This window comes from Bos taurus, chromosome 8, assembly GCF_002263795.3.
Source record: "Bos taurus isolate L1 Dominette 01449 registration number 42190680 breed Hereford chromosome 8, ARS-UCD2.0, whole genome shotgun sequence".
Classification (NCBI taxonomy): Eukaryota; Metazoa; Chordata; class Mammalia; order Artiodactyla; family Bovidae; genus Bos; species Bos taurus.
In genome coordinates, this window is record NC_037335.1 from 102438634 (window position 1) to 102459557 (window position 20924).

General features: G+C 39.8%; 1 protein-coding gene across 4 annotated transcripts in view; it reads right to left on the reverse strand.

The window, feature by feature from the left end:
* FKBP15 (FKBP prolyl isomerase family member 15) overlaps positions 1-20924 on the reverse strand; it is a 57035-nt gene that overhangs the window by 25605 nt on the left and 10506 nt on the right. For 2 of the 4 annotated variants that reach the window (XM_005210565.5, XM_002689935.7), the window contains exons 3-12: positions 17483-17567; positions 16873-16942; positions 12549-12623; positions 12096-12194; positions 10097-10246; positions 8867-8935; positions 6590-6736; positions 3725-3867; positions 3110-3167; positions 22-129 (exon numbers count right to left, since the gene is read on the reverse strand). In XM_005210565.5, coding sequence (XP_005210622.2) covers positions 22-129; positions 3110-3167; positions 3725-3867; positions 6590-6736; positions 8867-8935; positions 10097-10246; positions 12096-12194; positions 12549-12623; positions 16873-16942; positions 17483-17567 — 1004 coding nt within the window. The remainder of the gene's footprint in view (positions 1-21; positions 130-3109; positions 3168-3724; positions 3868-6589; positions 6737-8866; positions 8936-10096; positions 10247-12095; positions 12195-12548; positions 12624-16872; positions 16943-17482; positions 17568-20924) is intronic. The other 2 variants (XM_010808285.4, XM_059889526.1) reach the window with 2 other exon arrangements.

Sequence of the window (20924 nt, forward strand, 5' to 3'; positions counted from 1 at the left end):
AAGACAACCAGTGGGACATACTTCAATTTCTGAATCATTAGAATCCAGCTGTGGTGGAAGAATGGGCAGCATGGGCTGGCCCATTTTAGCCATCCGAGAGATCAACTTGGCCTTGACTGTATCAGGATTCTAAAAAGAAAGGAAAGTCACAAAAATCACTGTAATCAAGGTTCGTTACCTTCAGTCAACTCTATGTCTTTGACTCTTACGCCACATCTATTGAAAGCACTTTTTCTACAAAATGAGAATTAAAGACTTCTTTCCTAGAAGCATACATGGGTCACAATGAATGGCAGTAGAAAAAACAATTCCCTACGTGTTGGCATGGACAAAGTGGTTCCATCTGTATTCCTTCATTTCAATCAAGTCTCCTTACCAGGCATAAGTATTCTCACTTTACAGATGAAAAACTCAAGTACAGATTAAGGGAGGGAGGCATTTTAGATAATAATACCTTCTCAAAAGCCCAAGAGCAACTCAGTAGGTAAACATTCAGAACAGATTTAGGGAGAGAGGTAAACAGGAACTCTATGTTCTAAATTCAGGTTCATTTAACACTGACTTGGCACTGATAACATACTAGTCCCTGAGCTGGATGCCTCTGTATTCATTAACTGGTTCAAAGTACAGTTTTCAGAGCAGTGTATAGCCCTAAGAGTAGCAAGATAATCTAGTGAGTGTAAAACGAATGACCATAGCCTCTATTTTAAAATTATTTATAAGCTACAGTATTATTGTTTAGTAGTTCAGTCGTGTCCAACTCTCTGTGACCCCATGGACTGCAGCACGTCAGGCTCCCCCATCCTTCACCATCTCCCAGAGCTTGCTCAAGCTACTGTATACATAAGACATTAAACTTGCTTACAGCGATGGATAATACTTCATATAATTTGTAAACAATTATATACTCAGAGTGTGTGCTCATCTTTTTTTAACAGTGGAGGCACATCAGCAAAACAAGTTAGATCCCTCAAAAGATGACTAATTATATAAATCAATATCCACACAATGGAACACTGGGATCTAAAGATAGAAAAGAATGAGGAAGTTTTCCATACACTAACATGGAAAGACACTGTTAGTATAAAAAGCAAGGTACATAATACATATAATATGCTATTTTTTGTGAAAGGGGGGAAATAAAATATACATTCCTACTTGCTTGCATTTGCATGAAGAAACACTGAAGGAAAACATAAGAAACAAAAGCATTTACCCAAGGTGTGGGGGTGGGGAGGGGGGTGAAATAAAACAAAGTACATGAGGAAAGGGGTAGGAATGGTCTTCTCAACGTATATCCTGTTATACTGTTTTACTAACTGTGCCCTATGAATGCAATTATATATTAAAAGCAAAAGATAAAAACTTGGGAAATTCCCTGGCAGTCTAGGTTGGGACTTTGTCTTCCAAAGAAGGGGGTACAAGTTCGATCCCTGGTAGAGGAGCTAAGACCCCACATGCCTTGCAGGTAAAAAACCAAAACATAAAAAACAGAAATATTCTAACATATTCAATAAAGACTTTGAAAATGGTCCATATAAGAAAAATTTTTTAATAAAAACTTCAATGTAAAAAGATGGTTAAAGTTTTATGTCATATGAACTTTGTCTCAATTAAAAAAATAAAATTGCAAAAAAAGAAAGGAAAAAAAACATTGTAGACCACTAACTTACCAAAAGTTACCGAAGTTTAGAAATATTTGATAAAAGTAGCTGTGTGTAGAGAGTACAAAAGAACTAAAACCGAACAATTTTGTCCGCATTCAAAGATCTGCGATTTTACACTGTTTTCCCATTTTCTTGATTCCTTGGCTTACCCTTCTGGGTTTAGACCACTTTTTATACATATCAGATCAATTATTTGCTTAATTAATTCCTACTTTGGATTGTATATAAACAAGTAAACTAGAGTTGGAGGGAAATTAATCATCGATTTCAGTCCACACAGTTACCCTAATGTGGCAGGCGACAGCTACAAAGCGTTAGCACTTCGACCACCTCAGCTATCACCCATCCACACTCGGCACACAGAGGCCTTCGTGGAGCAGGCAGGGCGGCCTCCAACACAGTGCACACCTTCCCAAAAGTCTTCAGATCCAAAGTTTACTACAACATGCTAGTCTCCTTATCTCACAGTTGGGGAAACACAGAGGCCCAGCAATCTGCTCAAAGCCAACTGCTACTGCTGCTAAGTCGCTTCAGTCATGTCGTGACTCTGTGCCACCCCATAGACGGCAGCCCACCAGGCTCCCCTGTTCCTGGGATTCTCCAGGCAAGAACACTAGAGTGGGGTGCCATTGCCTTCTCCGCAAAGCCAACTAGCTGGTGAATTAGTGTAGAATTCCTCTGAGAAAATCAAAGTATAAAGACATGTAGTGTTAGCAGTAATTATGATAACAAAAAGCAATGTTAATTGAGCTCTTACAATATTCCAGACACAATACTAGAAACTCCATAGGCATTATTTCATTTAAACCTCATGGGCTTCCCCACTGGCTCAGCAGATAAAGAATCCAGCTGCAATGCAGGAGATGCAGGTTCAATCCCTGCGTTGGGAAGATCCCCGGGAGAAGGAAATGGCAACCTGCTCCATTATTCTTTCCTGAAAAATCTCATGGACAGAGGAGCCTAGCAGGCTATGGTCCAAAGGATCGCAAAGAGGAAGACATAACTGAGCGCACGCACGCACACACACGTGCACACGTACACACACGATGAAACCTCATAAAAATCTTGAGAGATTACCGAAGACATGTTTTATGTAGGCTCTGAACTTAGGGCTTTATAAACATATCACAAAAACAGATTACAAAGAGGGGCTGTGAGAATTATTTCCATTTTAATAAGGAAGAAACTGAAGATCAGGGAAGTTAGATAATTTTCTCAAGGTCACATGTTTGTAAGAATAAAGATTTGAATCCAGGTCTCTGCAGAAGCCCAGGCTAATTTAAACTGACTCCCAAGTAAAGGACAGTGAATCAAGTAACCACTGACTTCTACCCTAAATCAACATTTCTCTCTCTTTTTTTTTTTCTCTAACCTACCACACCCAAGGCACATGAAACCTTCCTAGCAAACTGGGGTTAAGGAGATAAGACATATATACTCACTGTATTTACTGTAAGGTGTTCACTAAGGGAGTTAGATTTGGAACGAAGAGCTGACTCCCTGAAAGCAAATAAGACATATCCTGAGATAAAAACAAAATCTATAATCACAAGTCCAGATTATACTGGATAAACACTGTTTTTTAAGACGTTTGATAATTTAACAGCTGTAAAATAGAATTTCAACTGTTCTGTACTTTGCATAATTTCTGAAAGCTACTGAAGATAAACAATTTTCCATTCAAACAGAAAAATTTACATTTAATCCTTAGAGATAAGTGTTTATGGCTTTTGCCCAATTTTTCTCCAAAGTTTAGCGGGTATTCTTTTATATCTCAATTAGTGTTTTTATAGACTATGAACATTAATCCTTTGTTAGAAAATCTGAAGCAATTATGTTTCCCATTTCCTTTATCCCATTTCCCCCCCAATTATTTAAAATTATTTCAGTTTTTAACTAGTACATTGGTCCAGAAGTTCATTCAGGTTCTTCTATACGATGCAATGGACAAACCTGAACAAACTTTCTGGCCAACTTAATATATCCCTATTTCTGAACTACCCTAAGAATCCTATTTATGGACAATAAAAGAGCTTGATACAACTGCAGTGTCTTACCCTGATCTGAAAGGCACCGATGTGGATGGCGACACAACAGGATCAGCAGAGATGCTGTCAGCAGGAGGGATGGGAGAAGGGGCTGCAGAATCCCGGGAACTAACGCTGTGCCCATCAGAGCCAGAATCTCGAGCGAATCTGACCTAGGGAAAGATCAACCACGGGTCAAATAGGCCAACAGACCACAAAAACAGCCCCCTTCCCCCTCCATTCTCCTTCCATCTTACTTATTCTTCATCATACAAAGTCATTACCTGCTCATGGTAGGCAAAAGAGAAAATGGAGACAAGCCAAAAGAAAAAAAAAAAAAAAGATAATTACTGGCAATTCAACTATTAAGCAGTAATAGTTAGGATTTCAGATGTACTATTTCACATTTATATTATGTGTGTGTGTTTTACAAAAATGGGGCCATACTGCTTTATTCACTCACTGATTAACATATTAATATTTCCATGTTAACTAAATTATTAATCGACAACATCCTTTTTAACTTCTAACTTCAAAGGTCATACCCTTAACTGCTATCAACTTCAGGAAAACGTCTCCAAAGGATTTTGGGGACAGAAGTCATAAATATCTATGTTATCACAAAATATATTTCATCATTTCCTACTTGGTGGACATTCAGTTTATTTCTAATTTCTTCCATACAAACAATACTTCTATGAATAGTTTTATCTCTGTATCTTTGCACATAATCTTTCCCAAAATACAAATTCCCAGAAGTTAAATTGCTGGATAAAAGTTATACTTACTTTTAAAACTTTTGATATATACCATTAAATTTCACACCATAAAGGCTGAACTACTTTATACTCCATATTTGTACTCAGTTGCTCAGTCATGTCTGACTCTTTGGACTGTAGCTTGCCAGACTCCTCTATTCATGGAATTTTCCAGGCAAGAATACTGGAGCAGGTTGCTATTTCGAACTCCAGGGGATCTTCCCGACCCCCAGGGATCAAACCCAAGCTTCCTGCCCCTCCTACATTGGCAGGTGGATTCTTTACCACCGCACCACCCGGGAAGCCCTTATACCCCAAAGTGGTATATAAATCCTTCTCAAAGCCCTTGTCACACTGGGTATTACCATTCTGTATCACCCTTGTCAGTTTTTTTTTTTTTCCCACCGTATTTCATGGCTTGCAGGATCTCAGTTCTCCAATCAAGAGGCTGAACCCAGGCCACGGCAGTGAAAGCCCAGAATCCTAACCACTAGGCCACCAGGGAACTCCCCCAGCCTTGTCAGTTTAGTAAACAATTTGTAATTCTTTGATTATTGGTAAAATAGGGTATTTCTTTCTTATGTTTACAAAAAGTCTTTATGGATTCAAATTGATTTGTTATCTATCACAGCCATGATGTCCTCAAAGGAAATGGAGAAAGAATATAAAAGCTGTGAAAAAGGCATCTGGAAGCATGTCAATCAAAGAGGGCTGAAATGCCCAGCCGAGATAAGGGTGGGAAGAGTCACTGAGAAACGATGCACACCCTTTGTCGCAGCAGGAGTAACGGCCACAGTGAAGATGGCCATACTACCTACTTGCATTGTATTTCGTAGTTTACAGTCCCAAACACTATCACATTTGGACCTAATCATCACAGTGTAAAGCCAACAGTCTTTTTGGGGGTGAGGGGGCAAGGGATTAGAGGGGGAACATTAATGAACCTCAGTTGCTATAAACTTCATTTGGGCTTCCCTGATATCTCAGACAGTAAAGAATCTGCCTACAGTGCAAGAGACCCGGGTGTGATCCCTGGGTTGGGAAGATCCCCTGGAGAAGAGAATGGTTACCCACTCCAGTATTCTTGCCTGGAGAATTCCATGCTCAGAGGAGCCTGGCAGGCTACAGTCCATGGGGCAGCAGAGAGTTGGGACACGACTGAGTGACCACTCCAGTATTCTTGCCTGGAGAATTCCATGCTCAGAGGAGCCTGGCAGGCTACAGTCCATGGGGCAGCAGAGAGTTGGGACACGACTGAGTGACTAACATAGAGATTATTTGTAATAAAACCTTTAAATAGTACAAAAGGGTAGAATGTAACAAAGTAAAAGTTTCTAAACTCCATTCCCATTCTCCAGAGGAAAAATCACTACATTTCTTTAAATGCCTCCAGAAATTTCATATGAATATATGGGCGTATGTATATGTTTATTTGTGTATATATAAATATACACACAAAATCATACTACCCATGCTGTTCTGCAACTTGTTTCTTTCACTTAAAAACAGATTTTTGATATTCTTTAAGAAATACACAGACGTCCACCCCCTGAAAAACCATAATTCAATCAGTCTCATAATGACACACACTTAAGCTGTTGCCAGTTCTCCACTATCACAAACAACGTGGCAAAAAGCCATGCGTCTGTCTCCAGCTGTCCATCTACACACAGGTATACATGCACACTTCTGAAAACATATTGACAGGGTAAATTTGTAGCCACGGAATTACCAAATCAAAAACTATGAACCCTGGGTAAGAATCACTATTTTACAGAAAAAATAAAGAGAGAAGTGACTATAAATACAGAGCCAAGAAGGACATAAACTTTGGCCTTTAGGGAACACGTGTATACCCGTGGCGGATTCATGTTGATGTATGGCAAAACCAATACAATATTGTAAAATAATTAACCTCCAATTAAAATAAATAAATTTACATTAAAAATAAATAAATAAATAAATAAAAATAGATTCTAAAGCTGTTGTTCTTTCCAACTATACCATTTCTACTTAAAAGAAAAAAAGACAGAGAGAGAGAGAGATCTTTAGAATCTTTTCCGACACCATTATTTATTCATTTTACGTAACTAGCAAAGAGGACTCATCAAACACAACACAGCACCATTTCACTCACCCGCCTAATCTCCACCTCGAACACCAGGATCGAGTCTGTTGAGGGAGTCCATCCTATTACCCCTTCAGAGCCAGCAGCACAGGCTGGGGGGATGATAAGCAACCGCTTCCCTCCTTTCCTCATGCCCACCATTCCATCCTCCCAGCTCTTTAGGAATCAGAGAAGAGGAAAAGCTCATCAGATACAAACCTTCTCATAAGACAAAACACAGCAGAGGATCATCAGTTTATGCTCCCCACTCCCACACACCAGTTATAAGAACATTTAGAATACTTCTTCTCAGCTGACTTGTCAAAGCCAGCACATCCAGGGCTAAATGAAATATCTTAGATGATGAGAGAAATTGGGAGGAACAGAACGGCATTAAAAGAGAAATAAAAGCTATCATTTATTAAACACACTTTTTTCTAAGTACTTTGGTAAGTGCTTTACTTCCACTATCTTGTTTAATTCCTAAAATAACTTCATAAGGTTAGTAGCAATAGCCCCATTTTACAGAGGAGAAAACTGAGGCTTAAGGAGGTAAGGTAACTAGCCCAAGATCAGTTAGTACATTGTTAAGCCAAGATTCAACACTAGCTTTAAGTCTAGCTTTAAGTGTCATGCCCCAACTACTACGATCTCCAGGGAAAAGTTTCCAAAGGATTCTGGGAAAAGGAGTCATTAACAAAGCTATGGAGAAAAACACTCTGCCACACGGATGAATGAGTGCTTAACAATGCATCAATATGTCCTGACACAATGATACCTCACATGTGTAAAATATTCTTTTTTAAAAAAAAATTCTAAAAAAAAAGAAAAACAAAAAGAACTTCTCATTTTATATTGGAGTATAGCTGATTAACAATGTTGTGAGGGACTTCTCTGGTGATCCAGTGGCTAAGACTCCACGTTCCCAACGCATGGGGCCCAGATTCAATCCCTCATCAGGGAACTAGATCCTGCATGTTGCAATTAAGATCTGGCACAGCCACATTAATTTTTTTTTTTAAAGAAAAATAAACCAAAAACAGTGTTGTGATAGATTCGGGTGAACAGCAAAGGGACTCAGCCATACATATACATGTACCCATTCTCCTCATACTCCCTCCCATCCAGGCTGCCAGGTAACACTGAGCAGAGTTCTGATGCTGAGCAGGGCCCTGTGGGGCTCCTGGGAACGGAAGCCTTTTTGTCTCCCATTCCTTGTAGGCAAGACTCCAGCCTGCATGACCTTCTCTGAGTTCTCCGGACTTGACTTGACGGAGCAACTGAACTGACTGAAACAAAGGAGAAGCAGCAAGGAAACCACCTGAGGCAAGGTTAAAGGGCCCAGGGAGGCTCATCAAGATTGGGAGACGAGACCCAAGACCCTGCACACACCCTCATCAGGTCAGCAACCCCACCCTTTAGAAACAGTGCAGAAGAAGGAATGAAGATGGTTGAGGGAATGAAGATTGTTACTGCTCTGATCTTTATCCTGTACCCTGACATATAACCTCTCCCTACTCACCAGGGAGGGGGGCACAGGTTCTTGAAGGGCTAGCCTACTGTATCCCCCCTTTGCCTGGCAAAGTAACAAAGCCGCTCTTTTCTTCTACTCTGTAACTCTGTCTCCATACTTCTGTTTGGCACTAGTGCACAGACAGCCAAAATCCTGGCAAGAGTTCCCTGTGCTATATAGGACTTTGCTGGTTACCCATTTTAAACAGGAGAGTGTGCGTGTTGATCCCAAATTCCCTGTCTCTTTCCCTCCCATTCATCCCCTCTGGCAACTATAAGTTTGTTCTCTAAGTCTGTGAGTCTGTTTCTGTTTTGTAAAATGAGCTTTACTTTATAAAATACATCCACAGTTGCTAGAGAAGAAATTCACGATGTGAACCCGAGTCCTTGGACTCCAATCCCAACGTCTCTCCTGCTATGTCGCAGCTGCTTCCCAGCATGATTCGAAGCATCCCAGACAGATTAGAATCACTCATTAATGATACACTTCTAGAAGAAACAATTTAATCTCTTTCCCAAGGAGGCAATAGGAAGAATTTAATTGTTCCCTCAGAACCACAGAATGAAAAATGAAAGGCAGGGACCACAAAAAAGAAATGTACCCTTCTCCAATATATTGTCTCACAGGGCAAAGTCTCTCAAATCCAGATAACATAGCACATTTTTCTGTATTTTATAATCAAGCCTTTCCAGATTCTTAGAAAATAAACCCAGCTTAGAGATTTCATAAAATTCAGTCTAAATTAAGCACACTGCAACTGATAAACTCTTACAAGAACACAGTTAAGCCTTTACCTTGATGACTTTTCCTGACCCCAATTTCAGGCGAAGAAGCTTATCTTTGTTAGCAGTGGAATCAAAAACCTGAAAGTTAATCAAAATAAATGTCAGCCAACTTCACAAATAATAATAATCATTATGATGTTCAACTTAACACAGAACAGCACAGTACTTCTGAAATAGGTAATGTCAAATATACTGGAAAAATACTTCTGACCTGAAAAAAAGGGACCACATCATGGCTAAAAGTGTTATCACACTGAGTATCTCCAAAGCAAGGATTTTCCACATTTAGAAAAAAATAAACTTCTACCACCACATATTTAAAATTATCTTAATCTATAAAGAATTTTCAAATAAATTATCTCATTTGATTCGAACAACCATCTGGCCAAGGAAGTAGATAGAGCCCTAACTAAGCTCAATTCACAGGGGAAAAAAATCTAAGAGCTTAAATGATTCGACAAAGTCAAGTTAGGATAAAACTGGGACTTGAATCCACATTTTTGGACTCATGATCTAAAGCTCCTTTTATCAAATCATACTACTTTTGAGGGCTTAATAATATAAGCCCAATCTATTCACACTAGTATAAGGAAAACAGAGAAACAACTGTGAAGAAAGTCTAAGAAGTTTAAGGCCCAATCCCATAAGAATCTATTCAAATTTAAAATTGGTATAGGAGGACAAGATGTACACATGAACAATTACCAAAAATAACACTGGTGCAAACTAGTTTCCACTTGCTCTAAGGAAGAGACACGGTGGCACCAAGCAGATTTTACACACTAGCCTTTCATGGTTATGTCTCAGAAGCGGCTGCTGCTGCTGCTGCTGCTGCTAAGTCGCTTCAGGCGTGTCCGACTCTGTGCGACCCCATACACGGCAGCCCACTAGGCTCCCCAGTCCCTGGGATTCTCCAGGCAAGAACACTGGAGTGGCTTGCCATTTCCTTCTCCAGTGCATGAAAGTGAAAAGTGAAAGTGAAGTCGCTCAGTCGTGTCCGACTCTAGCGACCCCATGGACTGCAGCCTACCAGGCTCCTCCGTCCATGGGATTTTCTAGGCAAAAGTACTGGAGTGGGGTGCCATCGCCTTCCCCACAGAAGCGGCTATAGAGGTCAAACCAAGGCTCCTGAAAGATTTCTATTTGCTAATAGCAGCAATTCACAGTAATATACTGTACATTTGAATAGCTCTCACGCTATTTAAATTACAAAAGAACTTGCAGGGTACTTTTTCTTACCTGGCCCAGAACGTGATTCTGAAAGAGCCAGCTGGTGTAGGCCACTTCTAAAGAATCTCCAACTTCTACAGCAGGGCCTTCCACTACCATCAGGTCCTGTGACAACACTGAATCCAGGGAAGAGGTGCTGTTGCACTTGGCAATGCAAACCTGTGAGGTGAAATCGAAGCAGCATGAACCTAGTTTAAGCTCAGTTAAGGACTCACTCAGTTACTACTAATTGCTCTTTTCCAAACAGTGGCGTCCACTTACGAAACAAATTACATGTTTAGAAGCAAACCATCCAAAAGTCAGTAATCTTGCCAGCAATCAAAGTGCTTAAGAGTATGGCTTTGGAGTCTGACTGTCTGAGTACAGATCTGGGCACTGCCACTTATTAACGTGTGACCTCAGCCAAATAACATAACTCCTATGAACCTTATTTCAGACTTTTGTTTTGTAAGATGGAGATAAAGGCTTTGCATATTTCCTAGGGTTAGCTATGAAGACTGAACTAATAATACAAGGAGAGTACTTGGCACAATGCCTGGCAAATAACAGTAAGTACACAATAAACATTTGTTATCATTACTATACTAGTTTACTGCTTCAGTGTTTGGGAGCCTATGAAAGATAGGGGAGCATCTAAAAAAATGTCAAAAGGCTATTTAAATAAATAAAGGCCCTTTACAAAACCATGATGTATTCCTAGAATTCATCTCTACCACCTACAGATGTACCCATATTATGTTAGCTCAGACACTAGATAAAGAAGTCAAACATTATCTTAATGAATAGTTTTTCTATAGTCAATGTTTGAACATATATACCTTAGAAACTTGCTACTCATTTTCTTTAAAAAAAAAAGTTTCATTATTGCAATCAAATGCTAGCTAAAACAATGAGAAGTCATTTTTTATCAAGCAAGTAAGAGTAAGAAGGAAAAAAATACTATAATAATTCTAAATGTTGGCTAAGGGGCTTCCGTGATGGTCCAGTAGCTAAGGATCCGCCATGCAGTGCAGAGGACACTGGTTGGATCCCTGGTCCAGGAAGATCCCACATGCCCAGGGGCACCTGAGCCTGTGTGCCACAACTACTGAGCCCAGGCTGTGGAGCCTGTGACTTGCACATATGGAGCCTTCGCACCACAACTACTGAAGCCTGGGCGCCCTGGAACCTGTGCTCCACAGCCAGAGAGCAGCCCCTTCTTACTGCAACTGGACAAAGTCCAAGCACAGGAAGGAAGACTCAGCACAGTCAAAAATAAATAAATGTGGCAAAGGTATAGTGAGAACTGAAATGGATGTAAAACAGTACAATTTATACAGAATCTAAACATACATGAACTGTTTGATTACATCTTTCACTTCTTCTAGTCTGAGGAAATAATCAGAGACCAATGCAAGAGACATGGGTTCAGTCCCTGGGTTGGGAACATTCCCTGGAGTTGGAAGTGGCAACACACTCCAGTATTCTTTCCTGGAAAATTCCACAGACAGGGGAGCCTGATGGGCTACAGTCCACAGGGTCGCAAAGAGTCAGACATGACTGAGCTACTGAATACACATGCATGCTGAAAGGACTATAACTATTTATGCACCTCATGCACAGGAAAAAAAAGAAATGTCACATGTCAGCAGTGATTACCGTGGGTAGTAAGATTATGAATGCTTTCAAATGCTTTTCTAAATTTTCTATAATGACAATGAAACAACTTTTAAAAAATTCTTTTAAAATAGTATCTTAAAAAAGATAGTTGTATTTATTCCTTAAGATAATTTATAAGAGGTGTTTAAAGATATGTTTATATTTAGCCTTTTGTTTCTCCTTTCAAGCAATAAGTATTCTTATTATTTCCCTAAAATACAATAAGTTCAAGGGATGAATTTAGGGGTTTTTTTTTTTAATGCTTGTAACTAAAAATATAGCAAATTATGAGTTTTCCATATATTTTCTTAAAATCAGGGAAATCCAGACTAGTGTTTGGCTCTTCACAGAAAGAATAAAATAGTCTTACCTGTTTATTGAACTCCACGGCAGCCTTTTCTGACTCAAACATGATGGACCAGTTTTGTCTCTGGTCATCATAAAAGGTGCTATAGTTATTGGGCCGAACCTGGAGAAAGGAAAAATGTTGAGGTAACTCAACAGCAGGCAGCACAGTGGATAAATGTGACTGCCTAAGCTCACGTAGAAGGGCCCTGCCTCAGGTGGACCCAAGGAGAGTTATCAGGGAACTTTCTGATTCCCTCCCATCCTCCACCAATCACCCCTTAGTCCACATTCCCAGAAGGCAGTCAAGAGACCTTTCCGAGAGGTTCTGTTAAGATATTCACTTTGGGGAATTCCCTGACAAGCACAGCCAAAAAAAAAAAAAAGATACCCACTTTTCCCACCAGGTATGCACAGACCCATCTGTCCTATAAACCAGTCCCAAAGGAGCTACTGATTCCAATAGGGAAAGCCTTACCATCAGCTCAAAGTTCAGATGAATCCTGGCAACAGTTACTGGCTGTTGTTGGCTGATATAAAGAAGAATACTATACTGTACTCAAGCAAAGACGGGCAGAAAAAAGAGAAGTTAAAGAACAATACAAAGATGTCAGGGGTCATGCTTCATGCAGGTATAAAACTCAAACCTCAGTTAACCCATTAAAGTTTAGAGTTTATCTTCTCACCGTCTACTTTAATCTCTTCTCATTTTGACCCTACTCTTTTAACTGTAATTAGCAATGTCTTTATTTTGTTGGTGTTTTTATTTGAATGAGGGGTGACTAAAGAGATAGGCAAATGGCCCACAGGTACATAAAAAAGATGTTCAACACCATTAGGCGTTAAGGAAATACAAATCAAAACCACAATAAGGTACCAGTTCATACCTATTAGAATGGCTATTGTAGAAAAAGGAAAAAAATGAAGTGTCAGCAGGGTAGTCGAGAAACTGGAACCCTCATATATTGCTTATGGGAACGTAAAATGGTATATGCTGTAGACAGAGTTCAGCAGTTCCTCGAAAAGCTAAACAAGGAATTACCATTCAGTTCAGTTCAGTTCAGTCACTCAGTTGTGTCTGACTCTTTGCGACCCCATGAACCGCAGCATGCCAGGCCTCCCTGTCCATCACCAACTCCCGGAATCTACCCAAACCCATGTCCATTGAGTCGGTGATGCCATCCATCTCATCCTCTGTGGTCCCCTTCTCCTCCTGCCCTCAGTCTTTCCCAGCATCAGGGTCTTTTCAAATGAGTCAGCTCTTCGCATCAGGTGGCCAAAGGACTGGAGTTTCAGCTTCAACATCAGTCCTTCCAATGAACACCCAGGACTGATCTCCTTTAGGATGGACTGGTTGGATCTCCTTGCAGTCCAAGGGACTCTCAAGAGTCTTCTCCAACACCACAGTTCAAAAGCATCAATTCTTCGGCACACAGCTTTCTTTATAGTCCAACTCCCACATCCATGCATGACTACTGGAAAAACCACAGCTTTCACTAGATGGAACTTTGTTGACAAAGTAATGTCTCTGCTTTTTAATATGTTGTCTAGGTTGGTCATAACTTTCCTTCCAAGGACTAAGTGTCTTTTAATTTCATGGCCATATGACACAGCAATTTCCCTCCTAGTATACATGCAAAAGAACTGAAAAGAGGGACTCAAACATACACTTGTACATCAATGTTCACTGCACTGTTATTCACAATAGTCAAAAGGTGGAAACAACTAAGTGTCTAGCAGATAATGAACGGATAAATATTAAAAATGTGTTTTATATATATAATAAGATATTATTCAGCCATAAAAATAACCAATTTCTGATACATGCTACAACATGGATGAATCTTGAAAACATTTTGCTAAGTGAAATAAGCCAGACAAATATTTTATCATTCCACTTATATGAAATACCTAGAGTAGGCAAATTCATGATAGTGTGGGACAGGGAAGCCTGGCATGCTGCAGTCCATGGGGTCACAAAGAGTCAGATATGACTTAGTGACTGAACAACAACAGAAAGTAGATTAGGGGTTACCAGGGAATAACAGAAAGGGGATGGGGAGTTATTGCTTAAAGGTTACAGATTTTGTTTGGGGTGATGAAAAAAGTGGAAAGAGTGATGATGGTTGCTCAATATTGTGAAAGCAATTTATGCAACTGAATTATATACTTAAAAATGATTAAAATGGCAAATTTTATGTCTCATACATATTTACAACACACACACACAGAAATTAAAATTCAACTCTAGAAGGGAGGGAGGGACTGACTACAGAAGCTCATATACAATCTTGTACTAGAAAAGACTTCCCTTATACTATGTGAGGCAGATACAGCAGGGACTGATCACCTCATGCCAATCAAATTATAGACTGAGCTGCTCAGTGAAGGATCACAGGTTATGAAGAGCTGGCTCACTTCTGGGCTGTCCCTATTCCTGAGCAGTATCTATGAAGGCTTTTCATTGAGAGCTTGGATGGCCTCTGATTCTTTGGTCCTGAAGTTTTCTGCCCATCAGAGATTCTGAGCTGAGATTCTTTAGTCTCTTCCCCATGAAGTTCAAAATCTAGCAAATGTTTTGAGAGGAAAGTTGTTGCTTTCCAGCCCTAAGTTGGATTTTATCTCCTATGAACCAAAGGCAATCTTTCCTTCTGCTTTTCTGGTATAGTCCACGGACTTCCACACCACACCCCAATTCATCAAATGTCCCTTGGGGAAAAACCAATCTTGTGTTTGGAGCGTCTACAGTTTTCGCCAGTGTCTTTTCCCCAGCAGTCTCTGCTTGGGACACACTTGATGCTTAGTCTACTCCTAAGTATCAGCAAAGGTCTCAAGGCAAGGAAACACTCAGCTTATTGGCTCTTTCCTCTCAGAATTTTAATTCATCTACTCCTCATCATTTCCATAGCTCCCTAATGAATTTTAAAATACAATTTTTTCACTTTGTCTTTTTATACTGTTGCCTGCTACAACATAAGACATTCTATCTGGAAGTGAAGGGTGGTAAGGTCCCAATGCGCCTGTGCTAAGTCACTTTAGTCATGTCCAACTCTGTGCGACCCTATGGACTGGGTAGCCCATCAGGCTCCTCTGTCCATGGTATTCTCTAGGCAAGGATACTGGAGTGAGTTGCCATGCCCTCCTCCAGGGGATCTTCCCAAGCCAGCGATGGAGCTCACATCTTTTAAGTCTCCTGTATCAGCAGGTAGGTTCTCTACCAGTAGTGTCACCTGGGAAGCTCAAAGTCCCAATACCAGATTTTTAAATCCAAATGGCAATCTCTAATGAAGTAACGAACTTAGATAATAATCAACAATGCCTGGTAACAGGGACTTGTCTGCTGGTCCAGTGATTAAGACTGTACGCTCCCACTGCAGTCGGGGCAGGTTTGATCCCTGGTCAGGGGGCTAAGATCCCACATGCCTCCCAGTGGGTCCAAAAGAAAAAAACAATGGCTGCTAACATGATAAAATGAGAGACAATCAGACATTATATATCTCCCAATGGGAGAATGAGAGATTTAAGGAACACAGTAACAACTGCAATGCATGGACCTTATTAGGTTAAAAGTAACTGTTAAAAAGAAAAAAACAGATAATCAGGGAAATCTGAATACTAACTGGCAGTGTGCATAAGATCAAAGAATTACTGTGGGTTTTGTTTAGGAGTGATAATGGTTATGTTTTTTAGAATCTTTATCTTGTAGAGATATGTACTAAAATATTTCCAGCTAAAACTGTATGCTAGAGATTTATCCAAAATAATCTGAACAGGAGAATAGGAAGACAGGTTGGAGTTGAGATGAAAAAGATTAATAACTGTTAGACTTCAGTAATGGATATGTGGGTGTTTGTTATTCTAGTCCCACTGTTTTTACATGTGTTTTGCAAATTTCCAAAATTAAGCTTTTTGTTTTTCATATACAGGAGTGTTGTTCATTACTTTAGCTACCCTGAACAGGTAATCTTCTCTCTCAGTGTCTCAGAGTTTCTGAGGTATGTGGACTGCATGTTATCTGGACCTCTGAAATGCTATTGTTTCCTATGTGTATTTTAACAATGTTCAAAACCTTTTGGAGAAGAATTTGAAGCTAGATACAATCTACACTGGCCACCTGATGCAAAGAACTGACTCCTTTGAAAAGACCCTGATGCTGGGAAAGACTGAAGGCGGGAGGAGAAGGGGACGACAGACGATGAGATGGCTGGATGGCATCACCGACTCGATGGACATGAGTTAGAGTCAGCTCTAGGAGTTGGTGATGGACAGGGAGGCCTGGTGCACTGCAGTCCATGGGGTCATAAAATGACATGACTGAGCGACTGAACTGAATTGAACTGAACAATCTATACAAGGAAATCAGTCTCTGGGCTTCTAATCACATCTTTTTGACTCAAATCAGTATTTTGCTGTGTGATAAACTGCCCAACTCACCAAACTTTCAAAAAAGATAAACACACACACACACAAGATAAACAGTGGTCATACTCTAAGCACTGCTCATTACCTAACAAAAGAATGTCCCTGGTTACTGAATGACTCTAAGATTCTACAAATTCTTAAGCTAGATTCATATCACAAAGGTCAAACTTAAGGAATTTGAGTGGTTGAATTTGTTTTAATGCACAACAGTAAGCAAAATGTGACTATAAATATCATTATACACCTAACATTAAAAATTCACATTAAGTACAATCATTCTAATCCTCTGACTTGATATATAAGACAAGTCCCCATAAAAACCAGTTCACTGGTATGATTTGGGACACCTGAATATACATGAGACAAGGGGGCATTCTTACCTCTCTGGTTGTGTGATTTCCCAGGACTGCAGCACCAAATTTGCCCTGCTTTACATATTGACCATTTGTGCTACAGAAGTAAGAAAAACAGGTATTAACACTTCCTTCAAACAAGTAGAAACAGCTTTCAGACATTATATATCTCCCAATGGGAGAATGAAAGAGATTTAAGAAACATAGTAACCACCTGTAATGCATGGACTTTATTAGATTAAAAGTAACTGTTAAAAAGAATTCTAGAAGTGGGGAATCTAGGCATTCAGCCTCCAGAAAGGGACAGACAACAGTTTATAATTTAAAGCTCTGACACAACTTCTTTACTCTTTAAACATCTACTATTCAGGATCTTTTAGTGGAGTGGCTTTCTCTGAACTTTTAAAAAGGCTGCTGCTGAGGGTATAAGCACTTCCTAGAGGGAGTACACAAGGTACTGGCTCTTCAAAGTTCTGTGTGCAGAATTGCCCAACTGAAACATTAAAAGCATTACTAATACTTTGTCTATGGCAGGACTGAGTAGCCATTTTGCAACAGAGAGGCCTATTGTGAAAAGACAGGAGCTTATCCCGTGGCCCCAAGCAACTCCAGAAAGTGGTCCTTCTCAGCTACTTACTAACGATAGGCATGGACTGCTGTGGCAACCAACAATGTGGAAGTGCCTGTCGTGGTGGGCGCTGTTTTTGGTGTCCCCTGATTCCCTGATGAAGAGATGAAGGAGAAAACAAAAGTTGTCATTCATTTCTTGCTTGAAACTGATTTTTAATCATTAAAGTAGCTTCAAAATTCTTCTTTAACCTTAGAGTTGATGTTCTAATGCTTTTACAACCTTTGTCCTCATCTGATCCACCAAAGGGCCCCTATGGTTATGGCTGGGGATGAAGAAACTGAGCCTCTAGGCCCCAAGTACCTTACATGATGACAGTAGCAGCCTAGACTAGAACTCAGGATTCTGGCTCCATTTCAAACAAATTTGGGGGCTGGACAAGAAGCACTGTCTAGAAAGCAAGATCACATTCCATTACTTTCTTTTCTCCTTCCAATATTTTGACAGCGATAATTGGTAAAAATGAAGTTGTTTCCCCTTCCTTTACTTTCAGAGTTGAAAATTTTTGATATTGAGATTACATTCATAACTTTACTTTCGCAGTGGTAAAGCAAGACTAACATTTAAAAATAGTACATTTAGAGTAAATCATATATTCACACCCACCACAGGAACGCACTGATGGAATAGTGAGAACACAGGTGTGGACACAGCAGCTAAGGACTTATTTTCAAAAGAATCCTCATTTGATTCTTTTTGTTGTTGTTAAAAAACAAGACAACAAGCCCAAAATGGAATCACCGAGCCTAAGCTCCAATCCACTAAACAGAGATTCAACATAATCACCGTTTTGGCTCTTCAAGAAATGGAATCTTAAACCAATTAGGAATGATCTGATCAGTCACCAGATAGATAATGTGTGATAGGTCTCTACTATCTCCTAAAGCGAAGTGTTTATGGGGTCACGAAGAGTCGGACACGACTGAGCGACTGAACTGAACCGAACTGAAAGGAAAGTGACCTTGTAATAAGCAGCCCACTGTTTTGCCTAGCATGATACGAGAATCCCTTCTGCCTTGTTTCTGCTCCTTTCTGCCTGTAAGAGACTTTCATTTCATACAGCTCTTTATAGCCCCTATCTACTAGACTGGACGCTGCTCAACTCTAGAAAGCAAAGGAAAGGTAAGTGAAGTCGCTCAGTCGTGTCCGACTCTTTGCAACCCCATGGACTGTAGCCTACTGTAGATGCTCTGTCCATGGGATTTTTCCAGGCAAGAATACTGGAGTGGGTTGCCACTTCCTTCTCCAAGGGATCTTCCCGACCCAGGGATTGAACCCAGGTCTCCCACATTGCAGGCAGATGCTTTACCATCTGATGCCACTCAATTCATGAACTGCTGAATATAGCCAATAAGATCTTTAAAATTTAGTCAGTTAAATTTTATTAACAGTATTGACATATTTTTTTCTGTTTATATAGAGTACATGTACACTGTAGAAAACCTGGTAAATTCAGAAACACACAAAGAAAATAAAAACAATTTATAATCTCACCACGGAAACATAAACATCAATAGTATGATGTATTTATTCCTAGCCCTGTTTCTATACACATAAACTTGTCAGCTTTTTCATCTTTTTCAAAAAACATTAATGATATGCTTTAGCAATTTCCTTTTCTCACTTAATATACACATTTCCTTATACTCTTCAAAAGAATCTCCAAAACAAACATAAAATACCACTAGCAGTATGAACATGCCAGCTTTGCATCCTTGCCAACAAGAGGAGACGAGCTTTCTAAATCTTTACCGATGGGATGGGGGGCATTAGGGAAAGGGGAATGCCATCTCACGGTTGTTTTCATTAGCATTTATTGATTACGGGGAAGCAGAAATTCAACATTTTCTATAGATTTGTATTGGCCATTTATTTTGTTTGATTTTGATGAATTGCCTATTTTAGATTGTTGGCTTATTTTCCTAGTCTGTGGTGTTCTTGTTCTCCTTATTATTCTGTAAAAACCGACAACAGTACTTTCCAGTTTTACGTATGTGATGCTACAGAATATAAAACTTCTCTCTGGAGAAGTAGTAAATGACCAAGAAAAAGAGAAACTCAGGCCGCAGTTAACACTGAGAAAAAAATTACTGTCTCCCAAGGCTCTCATCTCCCTACCTATCTATCATCCTGAAAATGGAAGGCTGTTCATGGATTTGCTAGAGGGATAAGCGAGTCAGATGTCACAATCATGGGATCTTCTCATTGGCTAAGCATTTCTTCCTCTCTGAAATCAGAATTGCACAGATTCTTTAATTCCCTGCTCATAAGGACTGCTTTTAATATGTGATTTGAAGTCTTTTTCTCCTGCAAAGTCTTTCACTTTCCTTTGAAAACATTTTCTCTCTTAAATTTTTAGTTTAAAAATGTCCTCTTACCAGCCTCCTATTTCTCTTAAGGCGTAACCTGTTGTGTGTATTCACACTGTGTTCCTTCTTGTTTAGCCTTCATTCCTGAAATAATTTTTCTGATATCTCTAATTCTTGCCTGAGTCCTGTCACCTACTTCTGGGATTTTAAAATTCTCAATTTATGGTCCCATTTCATGTTTTTATGTTATTTTCTTAATGGTAATAGGTGGCTGCAGTTTTGATCTAGTCGTTAAGAAACATTCTCACAGTATAGAGCTCATGTTGTAGGGACATTATTCTGCTCCTTGCTCTTGCAATAACTTTGCGTGGAGTTTGATACTTTTCTATTGTTTATTTTTATGTGAAATTTGCTTTTCTGAACTTTTAGACAAAGGCATGGTTCAGGGTGGCTTTCCTAACTTCATGGAACTCACTCCTCTGCTGTGAGGATTCAAAACAGCAGGGGGGGCTTCTGCCTGCTTCCTGATTCTGTTCTAGCCCTACTTTAATCTAAATCTTCTCTCCTTTTGCTTTTTTTAAATGTATTTATTTGGCTGTACTGGGTCATAGTTGCTGCACTTAGGATCTTTAGTTGCAGCCTGTGGGATCTAGTTCCCTGACCAGGGATCTAACCTGGGCCCTCGGCAGGACAGCACCAGGTCTTAGCCACTGGACCACCAGGGAAGTCCCTAACCTTCACTTCTAATATCCTTAACCTCCTCAATTTTGATTCCATTCCCAGCAGGTTCTTCTTGGGGTGGGGACCTCTCTGAGAAGGTCATCATAGAGGGTGAGTCTCAAAAGTTCATAGAAGCAAGAATGCTCCAGTTCTTCTAGTCCCCATCATCAACCCCTTGTACTCAGCCAATTAAAACAGGCAAAATGCTTTGCAGTTCCAGCTTGACCTGCAGTATTTCTCATGAACACCTGTTGGCTACTTTGGGGTTCTCCCACTCTCAGAGGCAGATATTATTCCATTGCTTCCTGGTTTTCTCCCACACAAATGTTGCTACCATGCAAGTTGTGTCCATACCTGCTTATACTTGGGAGGTTCATGAAGATCCTTTTTCAACTGGTTTTATTTTAAGTATTATCCATAAG